The sequence below is a fragment of the Equus przewalskii genome, chromosome 14 (assembly GCF_037783145.1).
Source record: "Equus przewalskii isolate Varuska chromosome 14, EquPr2, whole genome shotgun sequence".
NCBI lineage: Eukaryota > Metazoa > Chordata > Mammalia > Perissodactyla > Equidae > Equus > Equus przewalskii.
In genome coordinates this window covers 44,857,204-44,884,258 of record NC_091844.1, presented here as the reverse complement: position 1 = coordinate 44,884,258, position 27,055 = coordinate 44,857,204, and the positions used below count along the sequence as shown (strand labels likewise).

Below are 27,055 nucleotides of genomic sequence, written 5' to 3'. Positions count from 1 at the left end.
CCTCAAGGTCCATCCATTTTGTTGCAAATGGGACGATTTTGTTCTTTCTTACTGCTGAGTAGTATTCCATTGTATATATATACCACATCTTCTTTATCCAATCATCTGTTGCTGGGCACTTAGGTTGCTTCCACGTCTTGGCTATTGTAAATAATGCTGCAATGAACATTGGGGTGCATAGGACTTTTGGAATTGCTGACTTCAAGCTCTTTGGATAGATACCCAGTAGTGGGTTAGATGGGTCATATGGTAGTTCTGTTTTTAATTTTTTGAGGAATCTCCATACTGTTTTCCATAGTGGCTGCATCAGTTTGCATTCCCACCAGCAGTGTATGAGGGTTCCTTTTTCTCCACAACCTCTCCAACATTTGTTACTATTTGTTTTAGTTATTTTTGTCATTCTAATGGGTGTAAGGTGATATCTTAGTGTAGTTTTGATTTGCATTTCCCTGATGGTCAGCAGTGATGAACATCTTTTCATGTGCCTATTGGCCATCCATATATCTTCTTTCGAGAAATGTTTGTTCATGTCTCCTGGCCCATTTTTTGATTGGGTTGTTTGATTTTTTGTTGTTGAGTTGTGTGAGTTCTTTATATATTATGGATATTAAGCCTTTGTCAGACGTATGACTTGCAAATATTTTTTCCCAGTTAGTGGGTTGCGTTTTTGTTTCAATCCTGTTTTCCTTTGCCTTGAAGAAGCTCTTTAGTCTGAGGAAGTCCCATTTGTTTATTCTTTGTATTGTTTCCCTTCTCTGAGAAGACATGGTGTCTGAAAAGATCCTTTTAATACTGGTGTCAAAGAGTGTACTGCCTACATTTTCTTCTAGAAACCTTATGGTTTCAGGTCTCACCTTTAGCTCTTTGATCCATTTTGAGTTTATTTTGGTGAATGGTGAGAAAGAATGGTCAATTTTCCTTCCTTTACATGTGGCTTTCCAGTTTTCCCAGCACCATTTGTTGAAAAGACTTTCTTTTCTCCATTATATGCCCTCAGCTCCATTGTCGAAGATTAGCTGTCCATAGATGTGTGGTTTTATTTCTGGTCTTTCAACTCTATTCCATTGATCTGTGCACCTGTTTTTGTACCAGTACCATGCTGTTTTGATCACTGTAGCTTTGTAGTATGTTTTGAAGTCAGGGATTGTGATGCCTCCCGTTTTGTTCTTTTTTCTCAGGATTGCTTTAGAAATTCGAGGTCTTTTGTTGCCCCATATGAATTTTAGGATTCTTTGTTCTAATTCTGTAAAGAATGTCATTGGGTTTCTGATTGGGATGGCACTGAATCTGTAAATTGCTTTAGGTAGAACGGACATTTTAACTATGTTTATTCTTCCAATCCATGTGCAGCAAATGTCTTTCCATCTCTTTATGTCGTCATCCATTTCTTGCAGAAAGGCCTTGTAATTTTTGTTGTATAGGTCTTTCACTTCCTTAGTTAAATTCACCCCGAGGTATTTTATTCTTTTTGTAGTGATTGTGAATGGTATTGTGTTCTTGAGTTCTTTTGCTGTTAGTTCATTATTAGAGTACAGAAATGCTACTGATTTATGTAAATTGACTTTATACCCTGCAACTTTGCTGTAGTTATTGATTACTTCTAATAATTTTCCAATGGATTCTTTGGGGTTTTCTATATATAAGATCATGTCATCTGCAAACAGCGAGAGTTTCACTTCTTCCCTCCCTATTTGGATTCCTTTTATTCCTTTTTCTTGCCTGATTGCTCTGGCCAGGACCTCCAGTACTATGTTAAATAAGAGTGGTGATAGAGGGCATCCTTGTCTCATTCCTGTTTTCATGGGGATGGCGCTCAGTGTTTGCCCATTGAGTATGATGTTGTCTGTGGGTTTGTCATATATGGCCTTTATTATGTTGAGGTAGTTCCCTTCTATCCCCATTTTGTTCAGAGTTTTTATCATAAATGGCTGTTGGATCTTGTCAAATGCTTTCTCTGCATCTATTGAGATGATCATGTCGTTTTTATTCCTCACTTTGTTGATATGGTGTATCACGTTGATTGATTTGTGGATGTTGAACCATCCCTGTGTGTATGACATCCTCTTGAACGCCAGACACCTTCACTTTTGCCATATTCTATTTTTTTTATTTGTATCAAAGAACTTCTGGATGTATTCTTTTTCTTTTCTTTTTCCCCAGCTTTATCAAGACACAATTGGCAAATAACGTGTAAGTTTAAGGTGTACAATGTGACGATTACATATGTGTATATATTGTGAAATGATTACTACTTTAAGGTTAGTTAACACATCCATCACCTCACTTAGTTACTTTTTAATTTTTTTTTGTGGTGAGAACATTAAAATCTATTCTCTTAGCAAATTTCAAGTATACAATACAGTATTGTTAACAATAGTCACCATGCTGTACCTTAGGTCCCCAGAACTTATTCATCTTATAACTGAGAGTGTACCCTTTGACCAACATCTCCCCATTTCCCCCATCCAAGGCCCCTAGTAACCACATATCTCTCTGTTTCTATGAGCTCAACTTTTTTAGAATTGTGGGCATATTTTTAAACCACTACAAGGAGACAGGTTAAATGATGTCTGAGGAGGGTATGAGAGGTCAGGCAGCAAGGGACAGCCCAACAAGATGTATAGAGATATGAGAAGAATGTACTTTGCTCCCCAGTTATTGAATTATCAGCCAGCATTTCCAACTGATCTTAGTTGGAATCTGTTTGACTTTATCAAATTACCAAAACTGATTTACACAACTCTTTGAAATAGGCAGGGTTGCTTTTGAGACCCAAGACCTTCCTCTCCCCTCTGGGGCAGCATGCCCCTAGTCTTTTTTGGAGGCCCTGATATAATAGGACCTCACCTGATATAATAGGACCTCACCTCATGGTCAGAACATGCTCTCAGGAAAGGGACCTGTAGCAGTCATTTTCACCTTCATGTAAATTGAAATCATTACCTCTCCAATTGCGTTTTAAATTTTAAACATGTGATAGTTGAACAGATGGGCTTTTTCCCCATTAAAGAGATTTCATTTAGAGGGACTGTAATAGGTAGAAGTGTTTCTCAAGGAAAGATGGGGTGCTTGTTGGCCCCTGAAATCTCCCGTAGTCTTTGGGGTACTAGGCCTCCACATGATCCGACGGACCCTGTTTATTTCCAGGAGCGCCTTTATGCCTCTGCGCCCTGACCGGACACTGGAGACCTTACTGCAGCAGTTCAACTACAAATATAAGTTCAAATAGCTTTTCTGTTGCTTTCCTTACCTGCAGATGGTGTTTACTGAGTAAAGCAATCAATTTAAGATAAAAAAAATTTTATTCTCCCAATGCTACATCTGTCTGACCCCAAACAATAATTTGACTTTTTTTTTCCACAGAAGGATTTTCTGTTTCCCAATTGCAAAGGACTGCCTGTTTTATCTTGTATTTAAATAAGAATTTATAAGAGATTCATTCTTTAGCATTTGTTTTCAGAATCAGTGAAGCAGTAGGCGTTATTTGGAACAGGTTCAAATGTGTCTTTAACCACAGGGCTTAAAATTTAAGACCCATTTTTAGGTTACTTCATACTGAAATAACTGAGGTGCCTTTTGGAACACTTGCTTAATATGATGTGTAAGACTGAAAATTAGTTTCTAATATATTTAAAGATTTTACTCTTCAAGTGACTAGGAATATAATTTTTAACCAGTAAATTCTATTTTTTGCATAACTAATCTTCTCCTCAAAAATATCTTTTCAGGAGCCAAATTTAGAAAGTATGTGGGCCATTCTGCACATGTCACAAACGTCCGATGGTCTCATGACTTTCAGTGGGTGTTGAGCACAGGAGGGGCTGACCACTCGCTTTTCCAGTGGAGATTTATTCCAGAAGGTGTCAGCAACGGCCTGCTGGAAACTGCACCCCAGGGTAAAATTAATAGTAATTTTCCAACACCTGTTTATTTTTCAACAAAAATTTCAAAGGATGTTCTAACATTTCTTCTGGAGGTAGAGTTAAAGCAATTTTGAAAAATTCATTCCAATAATAAATTTTAAAGTTACAAAAAAAGAAGAGAAAAAACTTTTGAGATGAATATGGGTCAATTGGATAATTTCCTTCAAAGGATTTTGCTTATGCCCAAAGCAAGTTGAAGGTCTAAGGTTTACATGAAGAATTAACCTTGAGGGTCTGGCCTGGTGGTGTAGTGGTTAAGTTCACACGCTCCACTTTGGTGGCCTGGAGTTCATGCACAGCTCATCAAGCCATGCTGTGGCAGCATCCCATATAAAATAGAGGAAGATTGGCATAGATGTTAGCTCAGCAACAATGTTCCTCAAGCAAAAAGAGGAAGACTGGCGACAGATATTAGCTCAGGGCCACTCTTCCTTACAAAAGAAAAAAGAAAAAGAATTAACCTTAGAAGATAACAGGAATGTGTACATTTTGACCTCCTTAGAACGATTGTCATGGGCAGTGGGTCTGCTTGGTCAGGCTGTGGATGACAGGGTAACCTTTGGAATAGAAGTTGCCTCCAGAGTGGAGTTCAAGGAATGGTCCATGATTGGGGCCAGTGTGTTCCAGTTCAATGGAGGTGTAGTTTTTTTATTTACTGTGATGTCAGAAGGAATGATTAGGAAATAAAATGAAAAACTATGAGGAAATGGTTTTATTGGGAGGGGTTCTGCAGAGGTTTTGACCATGGCGATTACTGGTACTTTGTGGGCATGTTGAAAGGCTAAAGAGGGATCTTTCCTGAACTAAGTGGCTGAATCCCTTTGTGCCCCAGCCTTCTTCTTGGTAAAATCTGCCCTTTTTTCTTTGCCCTTTTCCAGCAAGATTTAAAACTCAAAGATCTATTATCTAATAGAAATGTGGAAATGAGTTCAGTCTCCTTGGGGGGAAGTTGTCCTCATCTGTTAATACTCCTGAAAGGGAGTCAGGGGTGTGCTGAACTTAACCCAAAGATGAAAGGGAAAAAAAGACATTTTAAGAATCTACATTAAATGACAACTGTGGTATAGTTATTTTTTATTTACTTTGACAGAATAGAAGAAAGAAAATATTTTATATAAAATTTTTAGCTATTTAGAGTCTCAGAACTTTTGCTTGTTTCTTGTGGGTTGTGTTTCTGCAGAAGGTGGCACTGATTCCTACAGTGAAGAATCTGACTCAGATTTATCCGATGTGCCAGAGTTGGACTCTGATATTGAGCAAGAAACTCAAATCAATTATGATCGCCAGGTCAGTACACAGGGAGCAATGTAGGTGCCTCAGAACTCAGAAATCTTGATCTCCTTGGGTTTGGACATTGCGCTAAAAAAGGCTGGTACTTAGGCAGGGGAGAATCAAGACAGGGATGAGGAAAATTGCCTACTTCTTGTCTTTAGATACAGGTTAAAAATCAGGCATTTACCTGATCATATCATTAAAATTTTTTTTATTGGAAAGTGGTAGCAAAGTTTCAAAACTAAACCCTTGAGAGTCGGGGTTTTCTGCTTCCCTCGCACCAATAATTTAAAAATATTTTTTTGCATAAAAATATGCAGGTTAAGCTACAGGACTTTTCATTCTCTTAGCAGATCATTAAAGCATGTGTTTTCTTTACAGAATAGGTTACCTCAGAGCCATGGTAGTTTGCAAGTGAGCTGTTATCCAGGTTTCCCTCTTAATTTATGGAGACCATTATCCTTTTGATTAAAGTAAAAGCCCATTATCTCCCTAGTCGGAAATCATCTCTGGTACAAAAGTTGGGCAGTTACATCCAAATTGGGTTCTGTTTTTTTGAAAGTAGACGTTTCATTTTAGCGCTAAATAGTGAGTATTAAAGAAAGCAATCCTTCAAAGGAGTCGGGACACATATGGCCTTTTTATGGTGATAACCATAGGGATTCTCTTCTCTTTCTTCTTATTTAACAAGGGTATATGAAGCGGGTTCTGTACATGAACATGGAGTGAATAAGATTCCAGACACAGCACCTGTCAGAGTTCCCCGTGGAGACTTACCATGTAGACCTAGGGCAGCTGCCCTGTATCGAGTGTCTCTGTGGGGCCAGATCCTGTGCTTTATCTGCACCAGATCCAAGCCCACAATAACCTGGAGAGGTTAAGTAATTTGCCCATGTCCATATTGCCCGTAGTGTCAGGATACGAATGTGGATCTGGGCTTCGTTCCAAAGTGCACATTCTATGTACTGCTTGGCTCTGCCTCTACAGAGGCAATGAATTTACTGCCCGCACTGAATTTACTGCTTTTCAGATGACATTTTTTTTAGCTCATAATCATTACTCATTGATTCAGTGTTTGAAAAGTTAGATTAGTACAAAGGCAGTCGAACTGATGGACCAAACCGATGGTTTGGGTCAACTTCAGGACTAAATCAGTTTGACAGTATGTTGATAGAATGTATTATGCAATAAAACTACTAAATAAAGATAAGGATTTGAAAGGAAATTGTTAATGTGGAAATACCACATAAACACTAAATAATATTATACCCTGATATCAAGGGGAAATGGAATTTAAGCAAAATGAACATAAAATCTAGGGAAAAAAGAAAAGCAGTTTTCTTTAGTGGGGAAGTTTTTATTTAATAAAATGATACTAGTAAAAGAATAAAAAGGCATGACTGTATTGAAATCTTTGCCTAGGATTTATATATTTTTCCTGACATCTTACTTTCCAAAGCTTTCACCTATATTATTTAATTGACATTCACAATATTTCTGAGAAGGGATTTTTATTCTGTTCTCCATGGGTCTCTGAGACCCACAGACGTTATAATACTTGTTCAAATAAGCAGTAGAAATGCAAGGACTAGAATTCAGTGTTCTAAAGTGATGGATGAACTATTAAAAACATCATGAAGTCAGATGAATAGTTATCTTTAGATTTTAAAAGCTTAATTCATTGCATCTCTAATAGACAAAACAGTAATGAGATGTCTTCTGACTTCCTTTTTAAATAAGATTTTTGGTCAGTCCTAAGCAGGGACTTTATTATAATAATATCTCATTATTTTTTTAGTAATATAGTTTGATCAAGTGAAAACTTTCCTTTATGAAGATGAGAAGTTATTAATAGATTGTATTTCGTTTTTAATGTGTCAAATTGGTATCTCTTGGTAGTAGGACATAAATACATGGTAGACAAAGATTGATTTTTATGGACATTTAAATTAAATTGTAGAAAATGTTCTCTCAGCAGCGCATTTTAGATCTCAGGTTAGACCAAGAGCCTTGCTTTCTATCTCAGAGTCTGATCTGTCAAGATGCATGAGGGCATGAAAGGAAAATAATTCCAAAGTGTGATCCCCATGATTCATGAGGTCCATATTGTGCAAATGTCAGAAACGTGAAGAGATTTCTTGCCTTAGAAGAAATTATAACAAAATATTTTATTTATATTTTATTGATAACTTTAGTAATTTCCTTTCTTATTTACAAGAAAATTAATATCATAGTCTCTGCATATAAATTACTTAAGAAACATAATAGCAAATTAAGAAAAAAGAATTAAATTAGATCCCAATGACTTAAAAGATATTTCATGTTAGTTTTGTTCATTATAACAAAGTAAAACTTGATATCATGTCTCATGTTCTCAATTTTGTTTATCTTTTCAAAGAACCAACTCTTAGTTTTGTTATTTCTTTCTCCTAGTCTCTATTTCATTTATTTCTACTCTGATCTGTATTATTTCCTTCTGCTAACTTTGGGCCGAATTTGTTCTTCTTTTTCTACTTCCTTGAGTTGTAATATTAGGTTGTTTATTTGAGATCTTTCTCTTTTCTTAATGTATGCATTTATAGCTACAAACTTTCTCTCCTCTTAGGACTACTTTTGCTGCATCCCATAAGTTTTGGTATGTTATGTTTCCATTTTCATTTGTCTTGATTTTTTTTTTCCCTTTTGATTTCTTCTTTGATCCATTGGCTGTCTAGAAGTGTATTAATTTCCTCATATTTGTGAATTTGCCAGCTTTCCTCCTGTTATTGATTACTAGTTTCATACCATAGTGTTCAGAAAAGATACTTGATACAATTTCTATCTTCTTAGGTCATTTGGTCTATGGTCTTGTTCACATTTGCTATTTCCTTATTGATTCTTTGTCTGGATGATCTATTTGTTGTTGAGAGTGGGGTATTAGAGTCTTTGACTATTATTTTATTGATATTTATTTCTCCTTTTAGTTCTATTATTGTGTGCTTTATATATTGAGGTGCTCTGATGTTGGATGCATAAATATGTACAATGGTTATGTCTTCTTGATGAACTTTGACCCTTTTATCATTATATAATGACCTTCTTGGTCTGTTGTGAACATTTTTAGCTTCTTATGTTCTCAAAAACTTGATTTCCTGCAATTAAAGCTCTCCTGAGAATGCCAAGATATTCGTGTTTTTGAAACCTGAAGAAAAGAGTCTCAACTAAATATTTCTGTTGTGCTTTAAGGTTTACAAAGAAGATCTACCTCAGCTAAAGCAACAAAGTAAAGAGAAAAACCATGCAGTGCCCTTCCTTAAGCGAGAAAAGGCTCCTGAGGACAGCTTGAAACTCCAGTTCATACACGGGTGGGTGGCCTGTCACCAGCCTTATCACCAAGCTAGCCAGTCTTTCCAGTTTACACTTACCTGGGTTAATATTTTAACCATTATTCTCTGTACACTTTTCTCAGCTGATGTTCCGTGGCCATCACAATGTGTGTATCTAGGTTTTTTCTGTCATGTACTTCCATGATGCATGTGTGACTATGGCTCACTGCTATTTCACTTCATTCTCTCTACTGTCTCTACTTCCTTTATCTCTGTAATTCCTGCTCTATTTTGTTAGCTCCACCTAGGACAATGTTTTCTTCAAACATTTTTGTTCACATATGCCCAAAATAATTTTGAGTTTTGAGTTTACAACAAAAGTGTAAATGGTTGTGAAGAATATAATATCTAGTGTTTTATAAATACATCATTCATTTAAATGGACTCAATGGAACCTAAATACCATGGATATTTGGTTACCACCATCATCAAATTAAAAATTACATGAAGAAGTGCTTCTATAAAAGTAGGAAATTTTGTATCATTCATATTTCTCCTTGAACTTGTATTTCCATTCTACTTGCCCACAGAATTTTACCCTAATGTAATATTTTTTGTACTTGAAAGTCTTTTATTGATCACCCAGTCATACCTTCTGCAAGGAAAAAAAGGTCTAGAAGTTCAATGTAAATTTAATTCCTTGTGACCATAAGACATATACCGCCCTGTCCAGGATGGTATCCACTTGTAGCCACTGAGCACTTGAAATATTACCAGTCTGAATTGAGATGTGCCGTATGTGTAAAATGCACACCAGACTTGGAAGACTTAGTGTGAAAAAAAGAATGTAATATATCTCATCAAAATGTTTCATATCGATTACATGTAGACATGATAATATTTTAGACGTATTAGGTTAAATGTTTTAAAAATACATTTCATCTATTTTTTCAATGTGACAATTAGGAAATTTTAAATTATACATGTGTCTCACATAATGTTTTTATTGGACAGTGCTGCTCTAAGAGTTAACAATTTTTTTCTAGATTGAATAATTGTTACAACTATTAGTAGTACACACCTGACCAAATCAACCAAGATATAGTACAGATTCTGATAAACAGTTATTAAACATAAAAAATTTTATTGGAAAAATACTTTTAATAAGAGAATTTTTTCAATGAGTTCATATGTATGTGCATATATATTACTTATTGCTAGAATGTGACAGAGTTTAGCATTGAGTCTATTCTCATCTTTCATTCTTTAATATATATAAGCACTGAGAAAGCTTATTCACATGATTAAGTACATGAGAATGGAAGCAGTTTTATCATAGCAACATTATCCAATTCTTCAAAACTCCTCTTGAATTATAGGCCAAAAATATATATCATGATTTTGATAGATCACACAAAAAGTAGTGTAATGATCTATCTGCTGACAATTCAATTAAATCACTTTACTTTTGTTAAAAGCCAAAAATTGGAAATCATTTGACTTGCAAAAGGATTTCTTACCCAGTCGTTGGAGTTGTTCACTTTCAACACCCACACTTGTATTTTGAATTGTCCGTTTGTTTTGGCATCCCTGGAAGGTTTGACTTCCACGGTAATACACTGTAGTAAGATAACAGATGGACAAGAGGAATGACTTCCTAAAGTGGGAGGAAAGTGATGGTAAAAGGAGAAGGGGGAAAGAAAACCTGCACCTCTCCACAAGTGTGTTCTCAGACTGGTCAGTTTAAGAAAGAGCACAAACAGTAGCTGAAGATCTGGAAACAGATTCCACTAAAATTATGAGTGCTCATTTGCCCCTTAGAAAGTCATCACATACCCTGAGAGGTCCTCATACCCCTGTTGAAGATCACTGTCTTGAGCAACTATGGAGGCACCTAGGTCTCTACTTGTACTTGCCCATGTCAGTGCGTTAGCTTTACCTTCTAACAACTCCTGCTCTGTTCACTCACTGTTTATTCACCTGATGTGCGTTTCTTGGACCTGTGCTTCAGTTATAGAGGCTATGACTGTAGAAACAATCTGTTCTACACACAAGCTGGAGAAGTGGTCTACCACATTGCTGCAGTTGCTGTTGTGTACAACAGGCAGCAGCACTCCCAGAGGCTGTACCTGGGGCACGATGATGACATTCTCAGCCTGACCATCCACCCAGTGAAGGACTATGTGGCTACTGGGCAGGTATGTATCTCTCCTCTAAGATGGGGGTCTAGCTGAAGAGAGAGAGGATTTAATTTTGAATACAGTTTACATGTTAGAAATTCAAGAAATACTTGATATAAATAAACATGAGGCAGGAAGCTGAAGATTCAGTGAATGCTGGATCATTTCATGATGATGGGAGAATCAACCAATATATTCTAGCACTATTGGGAAGCCTTTGAAGGATTCTTATCCTAACGTGATGAGATCTGTGAATAAGATTGGTTAAAACTAGTGTAATGTAAATTCCTTGAATGCAGTTTTAATATATTTTCCTCATCACTGTGTGCCCGGTACTTAGTATACCCTGGGTACTCAGTAAATGTTTATTGAAGGAACCATCTTTTCATACTAGTATAACATCTAGTGTTTATTTTTGTAAAGCTTAAAGTCGTATGAATTTTGGCTAATTTATTATTTTGTATTTTACCCTTTCAAAAAACCATAAATTTTGTCTGAACTATTTTGGATGCCTAAAATTTCGATTGAGTCTATAATTGAAAAGCTACTCAAAACAGAGCCCTGTATTCAGTCATTTCGTGTGGGAAAAGGTAAGAGAGAAAGTCAACTTAGTAAACAAAGAATCTGTTAAACTCAGATTTATTATCTTGCTGGTAAAGCAACAATACTGTCAAAAGTATTTTAAGTTTTGTACTGTTCCAATGTATAGATTACATTTTCATTCACTTTTATTATGGGCTTTTAGCTGCATGTAATGCTTCAACTGATTCTCAACATCTAAGTAGAAAACTCCAAGAAAAACTCTTGAATGAGGGTCAAAGGTTAACATGAGACAAGTAGCCATTTCTGAGACTTGACATGCAGGTAGTAAAAGTCTTTGAACAGGGTTCATGAGATCCATAGATGAAACTGAGGGCATGAAGGGAGTCAACCCCAGAAATGTGCATTTTCAGGGAAGAAGAATCCATGGCTTTTATTTTATTTGTCAGAATATTACAATGCTCTGAAAGGAAAGAGCCATTAATTGACACACTTGCTTGCTGCCCCTCTAACTGCAGATGGACCATCCAGTATGCATTGGCTGACATTATTGTTTTACAAGTAATTGATCACTGTTTTGCCTTTTCACTGGCCCCCCACTTCTTTTTTGTCTTTATTATTAATAGATGATTCTTGATTTGTGGGTATTTAATAGCCTTCCTTTGAAAGAAAAACCAGAGATTAGTTCTTTACATAAACCCCTGAGGAGATACTGCATTCTATACTGTAATTGCTGGGAGGCAAACCAGTATGCCAGTAGCCACTCCAGGGGTAACCGGGCCTCTACCAACCAATGTAGGAGTTGGCAAGATTCTGCTCAGTTAGGTGCCTGGCTCTATGTTTCACTTCCCTTTTAGAGTCAGTACCCAATAGGACTTTTTTGCTGTGTATTATAAGTGAGGCAAACTACTTTACTATTACAATTTTCTCTAGTGTTGGGAATCAGTGTGATAGGAGCTTGTGTCCCCTTTAGGAGAATCCGTCTTAATGAGAGAGAGTTAAGCCATGAAACTGTCATTTCCCAGGGGGAGAAGCAGGGCTAAGGCTTCTTGGGGTGGGTAAAATAATTGAGATGGATGATAGAACTCCAAGGATAGTGCCGTGACAACATACAGGTGACTTCTGTGCCCAAGAAGTAGAATCTTGTGTGGTGTTGAGAAGGCAGGGAAGGGGTAGACCTACCTAACTGACAGAGCAAAGCCCAGTGGACATCTGAGTCAGAGTGTTACAAGTCCCTTAACTAGGAGCTGTGCACCAGGTTAGGCTCTGGGCACGCACCTTGCTGCCAAAACAAGCCTCTTAGACTCTTTGAGTCCTCAGTTTCCTCATCTGGAAAATAATGGAGTTGGGTCAGATGATTTCTGAGGTCTTCCTACTCTCCAAATGTGTGTTTTTTGGTTTCTGAGTAGCAGTTGACCCTAAAGAACAAAATCATTCTTACTATAATTTGTAAGTAGTCAATAACACTCATTCTATTATTTAAGGTTGGAAGAGATGCTGCTGTTCATGTGTGGGACACACAAACTCTAAAATGTTTGTCACTCTTGAAAGGACAACATCAGAGAGGAGTGTGTGCACTTGATTTTTCAGGTAGGCCCCAGTTTTCCGCTAGAGTCCTTGGCAGACGATTCTACATTTACTTCCAGGTTTGTTTGTTTAACATCCTCCTGTTTAGTTGAGTTCTGTTTGTAATGAGGTAAGCTCTTCGTATGTCAGCTACCCAGGCTTTGACTGGAAATCAGATATGTAAACACCTCACCAAAAAATGTGGCCTTTAGGTTACATGTCCTTTCTTTGTCTTCCCCTTTTCCCTTCTCCCAAGTCATTACCAAGAGCTTGCACCGTGTTCTGTATTTGCTTGAGCGGTTTGAAACCCAGAACAGCTGTTGCTGTTGAGACACTTGTTGTAATTGTCTGACAGTGACTCAGAACATCAATTTCATCTCTCCAAACAAGTGGGCGCACAGCTTTTGTGATTTAAATATAAAGAACTAGAGGGAGGGCTGCAAATTCTCTGCAGAGGGCCACTTTACAACACTGGTGTTTTGGAAATAAATTTCATGTTGAAGAAATAGAACTGACATTTCCATCTCCTTAGTTTAAAATTTGAACACAGTACTATAAAAATACTAACTGATGGACATCATTTTCTTTAGGGTAAGGCTGTTTCTTTAAGCAGAATTGGAGAATGAGAACCTATCACAAAAGATGTCTTTACTAGAAATTTTTAATAATCCCAATTGTAGAAATTAGATCAGTAGACAAAAATTCTAAACTCTCTATAGAAAACCGATTCTATAATTTCCTTTTTCTAAATTTCATTCAAATTTTTAATATATGCAAAATGTGTATTAGTCATCAAATTCCATGACTCCACAACCCTAGTCTCTCTCATATGTCCCTCTCTCTCGACTATCTTTGTGCAAGCCTTCACTCCCTCTCATCTGTGCCATGAGTAATGCTGGTCCCTGATTTCATCCCCACTTCCTCTAGTCCATCCAACCCACTTCTGGAGTCTTCTGGAAGCACAAGTACATTGCCACCACATGGACTCTCTTGTTGACTGACTCAGGGCTGAGCCCTTGGTTGGACATTCATGACCTTCCTGATTTGCCCTCAACCTTCCTTTGCAGTGTTTTCCACCACTAACCCATTCGTGTTCCTTTACAGCTACCGAACTTCAGAACCTAAACGCACTCTTCTCCTTCTTTTGCCTCTGTTCCTTTGCTCCTGCTGTTCCCATGTGTCTCTTCAAGTCCCACCACCTTTTAAGACCAAGCTGAAAGTTTTCTCCTCCAACCTTCCAAGGAGAAATATCCTGTCCTTTCTTCTGCATCCTTTAGCCCATTGTTGTCATTGCTCTTGTGGGACCTGTTAGAGTCCATGTGGTGCAGTAGTTATTTGTGTCAACATTTCCTATGCCCTTCACACACAGTAAACTACTTGGGCAGCAGAGCCCATTTCTCTGTTCCCCACTGCACATGTTGTAGTGCTGTGGGCATAGAAGCTACTCCAAAAATGTTATGAATGAATGAATAAATGAATGAGGTTTTGCTTAATGCTATTTGCCCTGCCTTTCACTATTACGACTAGAACTTCACATTTTCACAAAGTTTGGGTGAAAATTATGTTTATCTATTCTCTGACCAATAACATGGGGCAGTTTTTTTGGATTTTTTTTGTGACATGCACATTTTCACTTACTGTAAGTATTATACAAATCTGAGTTGTTATATCATTATTAGAAGTTATTTCATACTTTCTCTGGTTATTGAATTAGTAAAAATCAAGACTAAACAGTTCATACTCTACACTAGTGGGCATGTGAGGTAGAGAAGACCTGAGAATGGAGGGAGAAAGAACTACTCAGCATACCACCTGCTGGTTGAAAGCTCAGATAACACATGTAATAACCCAATAAACAGTGAGTACAAAGTCCTAAACTTCCAGAAGTTTGATGAACATAGAATTTTAAAATAGATGTGCCATGTGTCCATAATAAATCAGTAATATCTAAAAGGAAACCATAATTTGAGTTCAAATATGGTTCTATTCCAAAGATGTGAATGAATTTCTTCTGCTTTTTTTTCCCATAGTTTCACTTCTCAGTGGTTGAATTGCCCTTTTCTCAAAGTTAACTTTGCTAGCAGATACATATGTGTATACTTAATATAAAAAATGAATTCATAATTATCCTCTAGAAGAGTGGTAAGACACCCATTAAGGTAGCAAAAATAAATAAAACAATACACCCAAAATGTGTACTAGATTATGGAGAATCTAATATAGTCATATTGGTGACATTGAAAATTGACTCAGCAATTTTAGCAGACAATTTGGCACCATATAATCAAAGCTATAATTCAAAGTGACAAGTACATGGACTATGTGTATTTCATACACATTTCTATGTATCAGGTTAAGTGAAAGAGAAAAAATAGAACTAAAAATAGCATCTATTCACTGATTTCAACTGAAAATGTCTGTATGTGTATTAACATATGAACAAAGTGGCAGGAAATTTAGAATAATATAAATAGAATTTAATAATTATTAGATTATTTACTCTATAGAATTGATTACTTTGGGAGTTTTTAAATTTAGAAAAGTCAAAAAGACTAGCTTGTGTTACTTAAATACCTTCAGAGAAGGGATTAGAGGAATTTTGATCAAACACAATGATTGTGAGACAGGTTAGTAGCAATAAGCTGGTACCCAGTAACTTGGTCTCTGCGTTTCTGAGAGCTCACATCTCTTCTGGGCTTAGTAGTTTTATAGAATAAAGATCAAGAAATTAAGTGAGCTTAGAAATCTTTCGCTCATAAGGCAGCTCCTCACATCATTGCCAGGGTAGAGAAACCAGATGCTCTAAGAAGACATTGAAAAGCTGATTCTGCCACTGCTTCTAATTCTCATTTTGAGCAAATAAAAAAATATCCAGATATGGTAGCCAGCCCAGTGGCATAGTGATTAAATTTGTGTGCTCTGCTTCATCTGCTCAGAGTTTATAGGTTCAGATCCCAGGAATCGACCTACACACTGCTCATCAAGCCATGCCTTGGCAGCACCCCACATACACAGTAGAAGAAGATGGACACAGATGTTAGATCAGGGACAATCTTCTTCAAGCAAAAAGAGGAGGATTGACAATGGATGTTAGCTCAGGGCCAATCTTCCTCACCAAAAAAAAAAAAAAAAGAAAGAAAGAAAGAAAAGAAAAACCCAGATATGAAATATTTTCTGCATAAAAAGGATATTTTAGTTTTAACAGTTCACTCTTTATTCCCAGATAACAATCACTGTGGAAGAGCCCATTTGTTCAGCAAATGTGTTATTTTTAATTTGGGAAAATTACATTTTTGTCTCAGAGTTTAAGTACAATGTTAAAATAAATGGCAGAAAGGAAACTAGTTAATAGTTTTAGAAAGCAGTAATATTAAGGACTACTCAGGAATAACTTTCACTATTATCTATTGTGTTTGATCCATCACCATGAATGGTTACATGAAGATGAGTTGTAGTGGTTGATTGATCTCTGTGGTCTCCATGGTGCTTCTAGAAGGTATGAGTTGAGGCCCCTTTGGTTTAATTTGTATTGATAGTACCTTGTGTTATAATGATATGGCTTTAGTCTTAAACCCCTGCAGCACTTTACAGGCCAGGATTGGAAATCAAGAGAGTTTGTGGTATGGCCCAGGGAAGAGTCAAACACAGTGACAGATCCAGAGCTAGAACCAAGGTCTCCTGGTTGGGTTGTGAGCTGGTGGGAGCAGTGCGGGGAGGTCTCCCTCCTCAGTGCTCTTGCTTTCTCCTGCCCCTGCCCTCCACCAGGGGGCTGTGTCAACTTTTGCCATGGGAGTTGTATCTGGAGCATGCGGCATGTTCGCTCACTTCCCCGCTCCCTCTACCCAACTAGCGTCTCCAGCTGCCCCTCCCATTCTCCAGTATAAAGGAGGAGTCGGCATGGTGATGCATAGAGGCTGCTATGTGGACCAGACCCCTATGAAAAGAGACCTCCATCCTGGAACAGCCCTGAATCACACACTTTCCTGAATAGGAGCAGGAGCAACTATACCTTCCTTTTGGAAACTGATAGAAAAGTGAGTGGTTTAAGTAAAAATCCCGAGAGAGGAGATTATTTAGATTCTCCTTTAACCGTGGAAACAGGACACTGACATCAGTTATTTTCTAGCTGGTGGCCCCGTCTATGTGCCTCAGTACCCCCATCTCCGCCTATCTCTTACAAGCCAGCCCATTTTGGAGCGGTGTTGGAAAGACCTGCTGATAGTACATTTGTCTCTCATTAGAGAAAGAAATTGTCCTGGAAATACAAAGCAGGAAAATGATGTGAAAACTAGACAGCAAACAAACAGCTATAATGTAGAGAGTTAGATTATTCTTGCTACTGTCCAAAAGCAAACAAAAAGAAGACATTTTTAATCAAAAACATTTCTTACATTATAATCTGTAACTTTAAATTGTGTAAATGAGAAGGAATGAATTTACATTATCTCACTTAATTGAGCAACTCTTTAACTTTGTGAATTTATCATCACTGTCTTGGGAAAATAGAGCCATCTTTGTTTTTGTGCTTGGCCTGAGGAAAGTTCTTCCACGTGAACAGAAAACCAAATTAGAACGAGAAAGCTTCAGCCACATAGATATTTTCTAGGCTAAATATCATCCTCTTATTTTAAAACCTTCATGGAATAATAAATGATTTCCACAAGGGCACCTCTAAGTCTAACTTGATTTCATTGTGTTCAATTCTGAAAACCTATGCATTTTTTATGAGCCTTGAATAAAAGGACCAACTTGTAATTGTCTGAATAAAAATTTCTCTTTCTAATTTGCCCTTTACTGTTGACATTAAGTGCATTCGAATTATTTCTGGACTATGTCATAAAATATCCATAATTAATACATACTGTGACTGGAAAGATTTAAAAGGACAGCACCTAGACTCTCAAAACATGGCTGAAAATCAAAAACTCCAACTAACTGGTGAGGGAACACTGGGTTTTCAAAGCTGAGGTCAAGCCTCTGCAGGGGAAATGAAAACTGGGAAAAAATTAAGAGGTAGCCAATTATATTTCCAAACCATGTGGTATGCAGGAATAGCCTACACCTGCGGGATTCAAGAAAACGTCACCATCCTAAGGAGAGGTATTTGTTGAGGTGACTCTGGATTCGTACTGTTTCTTCCATTGCTACTCAGAGTCATGATACTTCTATTGGGGTAGAAAGGCTGTATACTGTGAGGACAAGCTGATGGGGCCTTGCAGAAATTCTTTACTAGAATTTATTAGAATTAGAAGCCACAAAAATCAACTTTTCCTGAGGCCTTCTTCAAGAGAGATAACACTTTGAAAACTATCATCTTAGGGGCTGGCCCGGTGGTGCAGCGGTTAAGTGCACATGTTCCGCTTCTTGGCAGCCTAGGGTTCGCTGGTTCGGATCCCATGTGCGGACATGGCACTACTTGGCAAAAGCCATGGTGTGGTAGGCGTCACACGTATAAAGTAGAGGAAGATGGGCATGGATGTTAGCTCGGGACCAGTCTTCCTCAGCAAAAAGAGGATTGGCAGTAGTTAGCTCAGGGCTAATCTTCCTCAAAAAAACAGCTATCATCTTAAATGCGTGGGTGCTTGCATTCTAAGGAGGACATAATAATAGCTATGCAGATTAAAAAAGAAAATATAGAATTAATGAAAGCAAAAAAAGAGACACTGAATATTTGTGCAGTGTTCTTGAAATAAATGGTAATTAAAAAACAATTAACATTTTTGTAGCTATATGACATAGTACATTCCCTTTTCCTTCAGACCATCCTGGGCACATTCCATCTTTATCTTTCTTGTCCTCCTCAATGTCACCAGAATCATCAGCATTCGTTGAAAACCAGCTCAGTGTGAGGATCACAAAGGAAACATGATATGATTGCTAAAAACTTTAGAAAGGCTTGTCATCTAAAAAGGGAGAAAACGCCAATTAAAATAAAATCCCTAGATACAGAGGCATGCCAGTATAGAAAAACAACCAGGCCATACCAAGAGATATGGAAAAAGTAATGTTATTGGTAATGAGTAGGAAGTCATTACCAGTCCCTTCTCCCCAACGCATAAAAAGAGACCTTGTCCAGTTTAAAGCCTGGTAACATTTAAGCATAAGGACATGTCATTAGCGGTGATTCAGAAGACACTGTTTATAATAATTACTGGTGGTGATTCAGCCCTTGAGGAAAGTGTTAATGTCTTCATCTAATACTACAGCCTAGTAGCTTGAAAGTTAACGTAACTTTCAGATCCTTGCTTCATGCGGAATAATAGTTGAGGATTGGGGAAGATGTGGTTTGTTAAGCCAGACTCTTCCTTTTTCTTACTTCCCTTCTTCCTCCAGAAAAGGAGCAGACCAGTGTTCCTAGGTGGTCAGGGGAGGGTCTCCGGCACAAATAAAGGCACTCCCATGTTGAGCATTGGTTAGCGTTAGGGGTAGGGTTACCAGATTTAGCAAATAAAAATATAGGAGGCCCAATAAATTTTAATTTCAGATAAACAACAAATAATTTTTTGTATCAGTATATTCCATGTTTTGTATGATATGTCCCAGGCAATATTTACACTTATATTGACTGGGACATACTTTTACAAAGAAATTATTTGTTTCTTATCTGAAATTCCAGTTTAACTAGACTTCCTTTATTTTATCTGGCAACCTTAATTTGGGGTCTACTCTAGGACTGCCTTTGAAAATATCAGTTGAGACCCGGAGTGGACTGGGGAGAAGCAGTTTATTGCAGACTTGGGTTTCTTTACCCTCATGTTGTTGGCCTTCTGCAGACAGAGAAGACACCCTGCTAAACTGATGCATGGTTGGTTGATGCTTGGTTACCCATCTCTGAGCCAGTGAGCAGCTAAGATGGAACTGCTGACCCAGAGACACTTCTTCTGTGAATCTACATTTTCGGAAAAGCAGCAAAGGAAAGGCTTATTGACTTTTCCTCCTCTTTTTCTTCTTTATTTTTGGGAAGATTAGCCCTGAGCTAACATTTGCTGCCAATCCTCCTCTTTTTTGCTGAGGAAGATTGGCCCTGAGCTAACATCTGTGCCCATTTTCCTCTATTTTATGCTGAACGCTGGCACAGCATGCCTTGATAAGCAGTGTATAGGTCCGCATGGAGGATCCGGACCCACAAACCCGAGGCTGCCGGAATGGAGTGTACCAACTTAACCGCTACACCACTGGGCCAGCCCCTTTCTCTTCTTCTTTCTTGAAGGGAAAAAGCAAATTAACTATTTTTCTTTCAAATTACAAAATAATTTCAAAAAATTTTTTGGAAAACAACCTAAATGTCCAAATTATAGTAATCCTTGGTAATATTATAAAAAATATTTAATACTAAGGGGAAACGTTCATCATGTAATAAATGAAAAAACAATATGTTCGGTACGATCCTGGTGTAGTTTTTTAAAAGCACATTTATGTACAGAAGAAAACTGACAGGATATACATCAAATATAGGCCTAGAAATTTGGATATTTAAAAAATTTCCTTTATCCATATTTTCTAAATGTCCTATGACAAGCATACTGCATTTGAAATAGAGAAACTAAGAAATTAAGATTTTTAAATTACAAAATCATCTCTTGAAAGAATTTTTGAAGTTATATTTAGTTTCTAACTTGGGCGTTTTTTTTTCTTGAGGAAGATTAGCCCTGAGCTAACTGCTGCCAATCCTCCTCTTTTTGCTGAGGAAGACTGGCCCTGAGTTAACATCCGTGCCTGTCTTCCTCTACTTTATATGTGGGACGCCTACCACGGCGTGGCCTTTGCCAAGAGGTGTCACGTCCGCACCCAGAATCCGAACCAGCGAACCCTGGGCCGCCAAAGTGGAATGTGCACACTTAACCACTGCGCCACTGGGCCGACTGAAGTAATATTTAATTGCTGTAATACTCTTATCTTGGAGGGTTAAACAGAACCCAGTTTGTTAGAGCTGAAAATAGACTGAGTCATGAAGCCAAATGGCTTTTCCAGTAACAATCATGAGATTTGTCTGTCACAAAATAGACAAGGTTTTTATGACTTACTTGAGATGCCCTCCCATAGTTCTCTGTCTCAGGTTGGAATGTTGTGTCAGCAATTTAGTTCAGCACCCAGTTATTATGCATTAAGAAGCTCAACTGTCACTAGCTATCCATTTCATTCAGTGAGGTCCCTTTAGTATATGATGCTTCTAATGTATCTGAGCCTAAATAACATTCTTAAGGGCAATTTCTTGTTCCTCTTTACAGTATGTAAAATGTTTTGGCTTTTCATCGAAGAAATGAATCATTTGACGTTTGTGTTGTTTTCATACAGCCGATGGAAAATGTCTGGTGTCGGTTGGTTTAGACGATTTTCACAGTATTGTATTTTGGGACTGGAAAAAGGGAGAAAAGATAGCCACAACAAGGTAAGAAGCTGCTGGGGTCTTATGGCATCCTGCTGATGATCATGCTTTAGTAAAGGTCAATAGTTTTCATTTTCTGGTAAGATTTCATCTTCAAGCTCAGATGAAATTCACATAGGTAGCTTAATATCTAAGTGAAAGCATTGCAATATTTCATGGTTTCAAACCTGACTTAAAGCAGTTGATGTTTGTGTCAGGGAACTGGAAAGTTCTGAAATCATTTCCAGAGAGTTATTCCCCACTTTGCATTTAGTAACATATGCATTATCTGTATGAAAGCTTTTTATCAGCAGTAGAAAAGCAGCTTTTCTCAGGCTTGTGCCTTGCCCCTTGTTTTTCCACTGTCTTAGCATCTGGTGAAGGATTGTCAATGTCACTGGAGTTAGAAGTACCATTTGTCATGAGGCTGTGGCATGCTGGAAAGGAGGCCCCATCGTGTACATCTGCCACTTGCTTTCAAAGCAGGCAAATTGTTTCCCTAATCTCCCCATCTTATAAATAGACTTTTCAAGACCGACTGCTGTTTATAGACCACCTGTCCTCCCTTACCCCAGCCTCCCTCCCTGCTGAATCAGCCCTAAGTCTGAACATTACTTTCCACTCCTACTTACATTGGGCTTAACTGTTTGCCCAGCTGCAGTCAGAGGTCAAGCTAGTTGGCAGCCAAGGCCCAGCAATACAATTTGTTGCCCAAGGCGCATTACCTCTCTGCTAGCTCTTCCCTGCAGTAACCAACTCCCTTTCTATTTTGCAACAGAAAATCATTTTTAAGTGAATGGCTTTGAACCTCAAAATTCACTTTTTAAATTAATATTTCCCTCCACGATATCAGATAGGAAAAAAGGTTTTTGGCAATTTGATTTAATGAATGAAGATATATAAATTGCTGGAGACTCGAAGGAGGAGCAGATGGAGCCTTGAGGACTCGAGCTGACCATCTTAGGAGAGAAACAGAGGCTTTTCTGATGACTGCTATTGAGATGGAATTTTTGGCAGCAAATGGCAGCTCATCAGTCCGCCTGCCCAAATGGTTTCTTTTGGCCTCTTTCTAGTATTCCTCAGTGTTAAATCACTCCCTCTAGTACTCAGATTCAGCTCCTGGTCAGAACTCGGCTTTCCTCCTAGACTAACACACTGAATTTTAGTTTAATATTTCTGATAACATACCATCTGCATTACAGATGATTTCAGGCAAAGCACATGTCTGCATTTCAAAAGCAACAGAAATTCAATTTTCCTGCCAGAAAACCCTCTGCAACTGTGGGTAGCTCACCAGCTGTGTGCCAGAAACAGTAATAGAAATGGAAGAAAGACATATTTATTAATATAAAAAGGTATATATTTGACATGCTTGGTAGATAGTGTTACTTCTATTTAATTAAATTAAAGTGACTTAACACCATTATGTTAATGACGCAATTTATTTTTGGAATTGCTCCCAAGCCTTATGTCACATTCCCAAAACAGGACACCTGCAGAATTGCCCTCGGAGAACATATTTGCAATTGCAACATTAACCACTGCTCTTTCCAAGAAGGAATGTCAAGGATTGTTAAAGTTCTTTGGAAGAATACTGGATTTTAAAATAATAAATAATAAATATTTACACAATATTTATTAAATAAATATTTTCACAATATTTAATATTTACATAAAAATAAATATATAATATTAAAAATAATAAATATTTACATAAATACGTAACAAAACAAATAAATAAAAGTTCTATTTATGACCTTGAGTTAGGGTGTTTAAGTAGATAGAAACTTTAAAAACAGAGACATGAAAGAAGTGCCTAAGAGAAAGAAGGAATACTTTACTGATGGCACCTTCCTGGCTTGCGGAGTCCTTGCACCTCCTGGGAGGGCCTACTTTGCTCTCAGAGAATGGCTGACACCCCTCACTGTGCACCTCTGTGTGTCAGTCATTGCCAGCATTGCCACTAGCAAGGGTTAACAGTACACCTGCTTCTGGCAGGCTGCATTGTTCTGGGAGGGTGATGTTCTACAGCTATGCCCGTCACCCAGGATATGAGATTTCCCCGTGGGGAAGGGCACAGTAGGAGGCCATGATGGCAATGCTGCTGGTGCCCTGGGCTCACGTGTGTCTCCTGCACGACACTGCACTCTCAAAAGTGCCCTCTCAGTTGAGAAAATGTTTAAGTGAGCCTACGTTTTATAGTAGGTTCAGAGAAATTCAGAATTGGCACGTAGGGATCTCTATGAGCCTTTATGCAATCTATGTGAAAATTTCTTTGCCTCTGCTAATTTTCATGAAGGATTTGTCACTTCCATTACCAATGAATTTTTTAGGTTTTTTTCCTTTTAAAGGTTGTTCAGATTTTAGTCTAATATACAAGTAACCCATTTAGGAACCAAGGCCAATCTTTTATGGGCACTAGTTAAGTTGCCTAATATCAGTGTCAATGAGGGCACAATAATGAGATAATTAATCAGGTGCCTCTATTATGCCCCTTTACTTGAATTTCCATTGCACTGGTAACATGACTATGGGGGATAATGACCAATTATTATTAACCTGCTTTATCTCAGAAGTTTGAGCAGTAAGGATCTTAGGCAAAAGGTACAATTATCAAGGTGCCTAACAAGAATGCTTCCAATGTTAGTGGGAAATAGTCATGCTACTAGAAAGCTTAGGGACACAATGCAGCCCACGTAGGGCAGGTATGTAGAGCTTCAGAACATGCACTTCTGTGCCAGCTTCGCTGTTGGATCTCTTTTAGGTCCCTACCCTTACGTACATTTACTGAATATGATGAAGTCTCCTGCATACCAAATTGGCACCTTTTCTTTTTCACTTTCTTTTTAAAAAATGTGTATCACTTTAAAAATAACATTTATTGTTCTTTTCTCTGTTTTCAAAATAATACATGATCATTATAGGAAAAGTTAGAAAGCACAGAAAAGCACCAAGAAGAAGATGAAAATCATCCATAATTCCTCTGCTCGGACATAGCCATGGCTCATCTCAGCGCATGTTCTTTAGAGTATTCTTCTAGTGTTTTTATCCATTTTTATTCATGTGAGGCATTGTACACATGGCTCTGTAACTGGCTTTTTTTTTCACTCACCAATATATCATCTCCCTGTCTTCTAATTTATGTTATTTGGCTTATTCTATAGTATTATTCTATATCGTAAGCCATTTTAAGTCTTTTTTCAAGATGGAGTATAAATCAAACATTCATTCAGTCTTTGTGTTATGGGCTTCACAAAAGAAGAGAAAACCAAATCTGACACAGGACTGGGCGTCTGTGCAAATCGAAGGGCTCCAATAGAAGATTAGGAAACCAACTCACCTGCTGTGCAGCTGCCCTTGGCTTCCAGAAGAGGGGCGTTTCCTCTCACGCCCCTGGGCTTGCTGATAGGGTTTAAATGTGGTTGTATGCAGTGAATACCCATGAGTCAGGCAGGAGGAATTGTCCTGTGTTAGGGCAGCAGTCCCGTCGGCTACATTCACATTCTTTCAGTTTAGGACCTGAAAGTCTTTCCATTTTGCTTTTCGTACACACACTCGTGCACACATACACAGTTGTAGGGAGATTCCCTACGAATTTAGCAAGTGTCTAAAGGAAAAATAACAGAGGAATACAATGAGTGTTCTTTATTTAGATGTTGACATTAACTAAACATTTACATGCCATCATTAGTCAGTTTAGAAATATAGCCATAATATAAACTACTTGAGTTTTTATGACACCAAGAAATTAGATGAAAGCCAAAATATTCCCTCAAAAAATATTTTTCCGACTGTCTAAATTTTGGACATTGTATAGACACAAGCAAACGAAACAATGCTCTTCTCTCTCTAGGAAATGTAATTTGTTGTATCTGTTCTCAATTTTCATTTCGGTTTTCTCTAGCATCATCTCTCTAAAGTTTATATTAGTGATTTGGAATCTGTGGTATTTTCCATAGATTTTTCAGTCGAGAAATCTTTAGATGCTTCGTGTCTTTTATGGTATCTGGTTCATTTTTCCTCTTTGTGTTGAGCACGTTTTCTCTTCTCTTTTATCTAAACCTTTTCCTCTCGGTCCTGATTGTTCCTGATACATCTGGTGATGTATCTTGGCTCTAGTGTCCATGCTTGACTTTTGACTTTCAAAGAGACAGAGAGAGAAAGTTCAAAAATCAATTCCTTCTCCTTTCCCTGCCTCTCACCGTAAAGACCCACATTCTTGTAGCCATAATGGGTGTGGAGATGCTCTGTTCTTTATTTCGCTTTTAACTTCTTACTATGGGAATTTTCAAAGTTACATGAAAGTGAAGGAAATAGCATGATGAACTCCTTTGTACTCATCACCCAGCTGCAGCTTCCTCCAAATGGTACCAATCTGTCCTCCCTTATTTTTGTCTCTCACTTTTTTTGCTAGAATATTTTAAAGAAAATTCAAGACACCATATTATTTGACCTTATATACTTCATTAGGCATTTCTAATGGAAAAAGGCATATTTTTGAAAACCACCATGCCCTTATCACAGCTAACTAAAGCAACAGTAATTTCTTTCTTTTATCGGTTATTCAATTAATAATCAAACATTTCTGATTGTTTCAAAGAGGAGATTTAGTTTGTTCAAATCTGCATCCCAACAAGACTCACACATTGCATTTGGTTGTTACATCTCTTAGGCTGTTTTATTTTATGGCAATCTCATATTTTTCATGCCGTGAAAACATTTGAGAAACCCAGTTCTTTGACCTATAGGATGTTTCACATTCTGAACTTGACTGATTCTTCATGGGGGTGTTTCAGGCATTCCCCTGCATTTCCTATAAATGGTAGTTAGACCCATAGTCTTGATTGGATCCATGTTCAGTTATTTTTCTTTTTTTTTTAAATTAAAAAAAATTTTTTTTTATTGGAGTAACATTGGACTATATTATATAGCTTTCAGATGTACATCATAATATATTTCAAATTTTGTGTAGATTACATCATGTTCACCACCCAAAAACTAACTACAGTCCCTCACCACACATTTGTGCCTAATTCAGTTCTTTTTCTCAACCGTTCATTGGTAAATAAATCATATACTGTATAATTCACCCATTCGAAGCGTACAGTTCGGTGGCTTTTAGCATGTTTACAGAGTTGCACAGTCATCACCATTATCTAATTTCAGAACACTTTCACAATTCCAAAATGAAACCCCATACCCCTTAGCACTAATCTATTTTCTGTCTCTATGAATTTTTATATTCTAGTAATTTCATACAAATGTCTCATTCATACAATATGAGGTCCTTTATGACTGGCTTCTTTCATGTAGCGTAGTGTTGTAAGGTTCATCTATGGGTCATAGCATGTATCAGTACTTCATTCCTTTTTATTGCTGAATGATATTTCATTGTATGGATATACCACATTTTAATTTATCCATTTATCATTTGATGGTTGATGGCTATTTGGGTTGTTTCCACCTTTTGGCTATTATGAATAATGCTGCTATGAACATTTGTGTTCAAGGTTTTGAGTAGACATATGTTTAATTTCTCTTGGGTGTATACCTAGAAGTGGAATTCCTGTGTTATTTGGTAACTGTATGTTTAACATTTTAAGGCACTGTCAAAATATTTTTCAAAGTAACTGCACCCTTTACATTCCCACCAGCAATGGATGAAGTTTCCAGTGTCTCTACATACTCACCAATACGTTATGGTCTGTCGTTTTCGTTACAGCCGTCCTAGTGGGTGTGAAGTGGTATCTCATTTTGGTTTTGATTTTCATTTCCCTAATGGCTAATGATGTTGAGCATATTTTCATGTATTTACTAGCCATTTGTACATCTTTGTAGAATTGTCTATTCAGATACTTTGCCCATTTTTTTATTAATATATATTTTTTATTTTATTGAGGTCAT

General features: G+C 37.5%; 1 protein-coding gene across 5 annotated transcripts in view; it reads left to right on the top strand.

The window, feature by feature from the left end:
* Positions 1-27,055, top strand: part of EML6 (EMAP like 6) — a 279,876-nt gene that overhangs the window by 145,215 nt on the left and 107,606 nt on the right. For all 5 annotated transcript variants that reach the window (XR_011526070.1, XR_011526071.1, XM_070572641.1 and 2 more), the window contains exons 11-16: positions 3,729-3,896; positions 5,104-5,210; positions 8,421-8,539; positions 10,512-10,698; positions 12,705-12,810; positions 21,082-21,175. Coding sequence is in view for 3 of the 5 variants with exons in the window: in XM_070572641.1 (XP_070428742.1) it covers positions 3,729-3,896; positions 5,104-5,210; positions 8,421-8,539; positions 10,512-10,698; positions 12,705-12,810; positions 21,082-21,175 (781 nt within the window). In the remaining 2 variants the exon portion in view is untranslated. The remainder of the gene's footprint in view (positions 1-3,728; positions 3,897-5,103; positions 5,211-8,420; positions 8,540-10,511; positions 10,699-12,704; positions 12,811-21,081; positions 21,176-27,055) is intronic.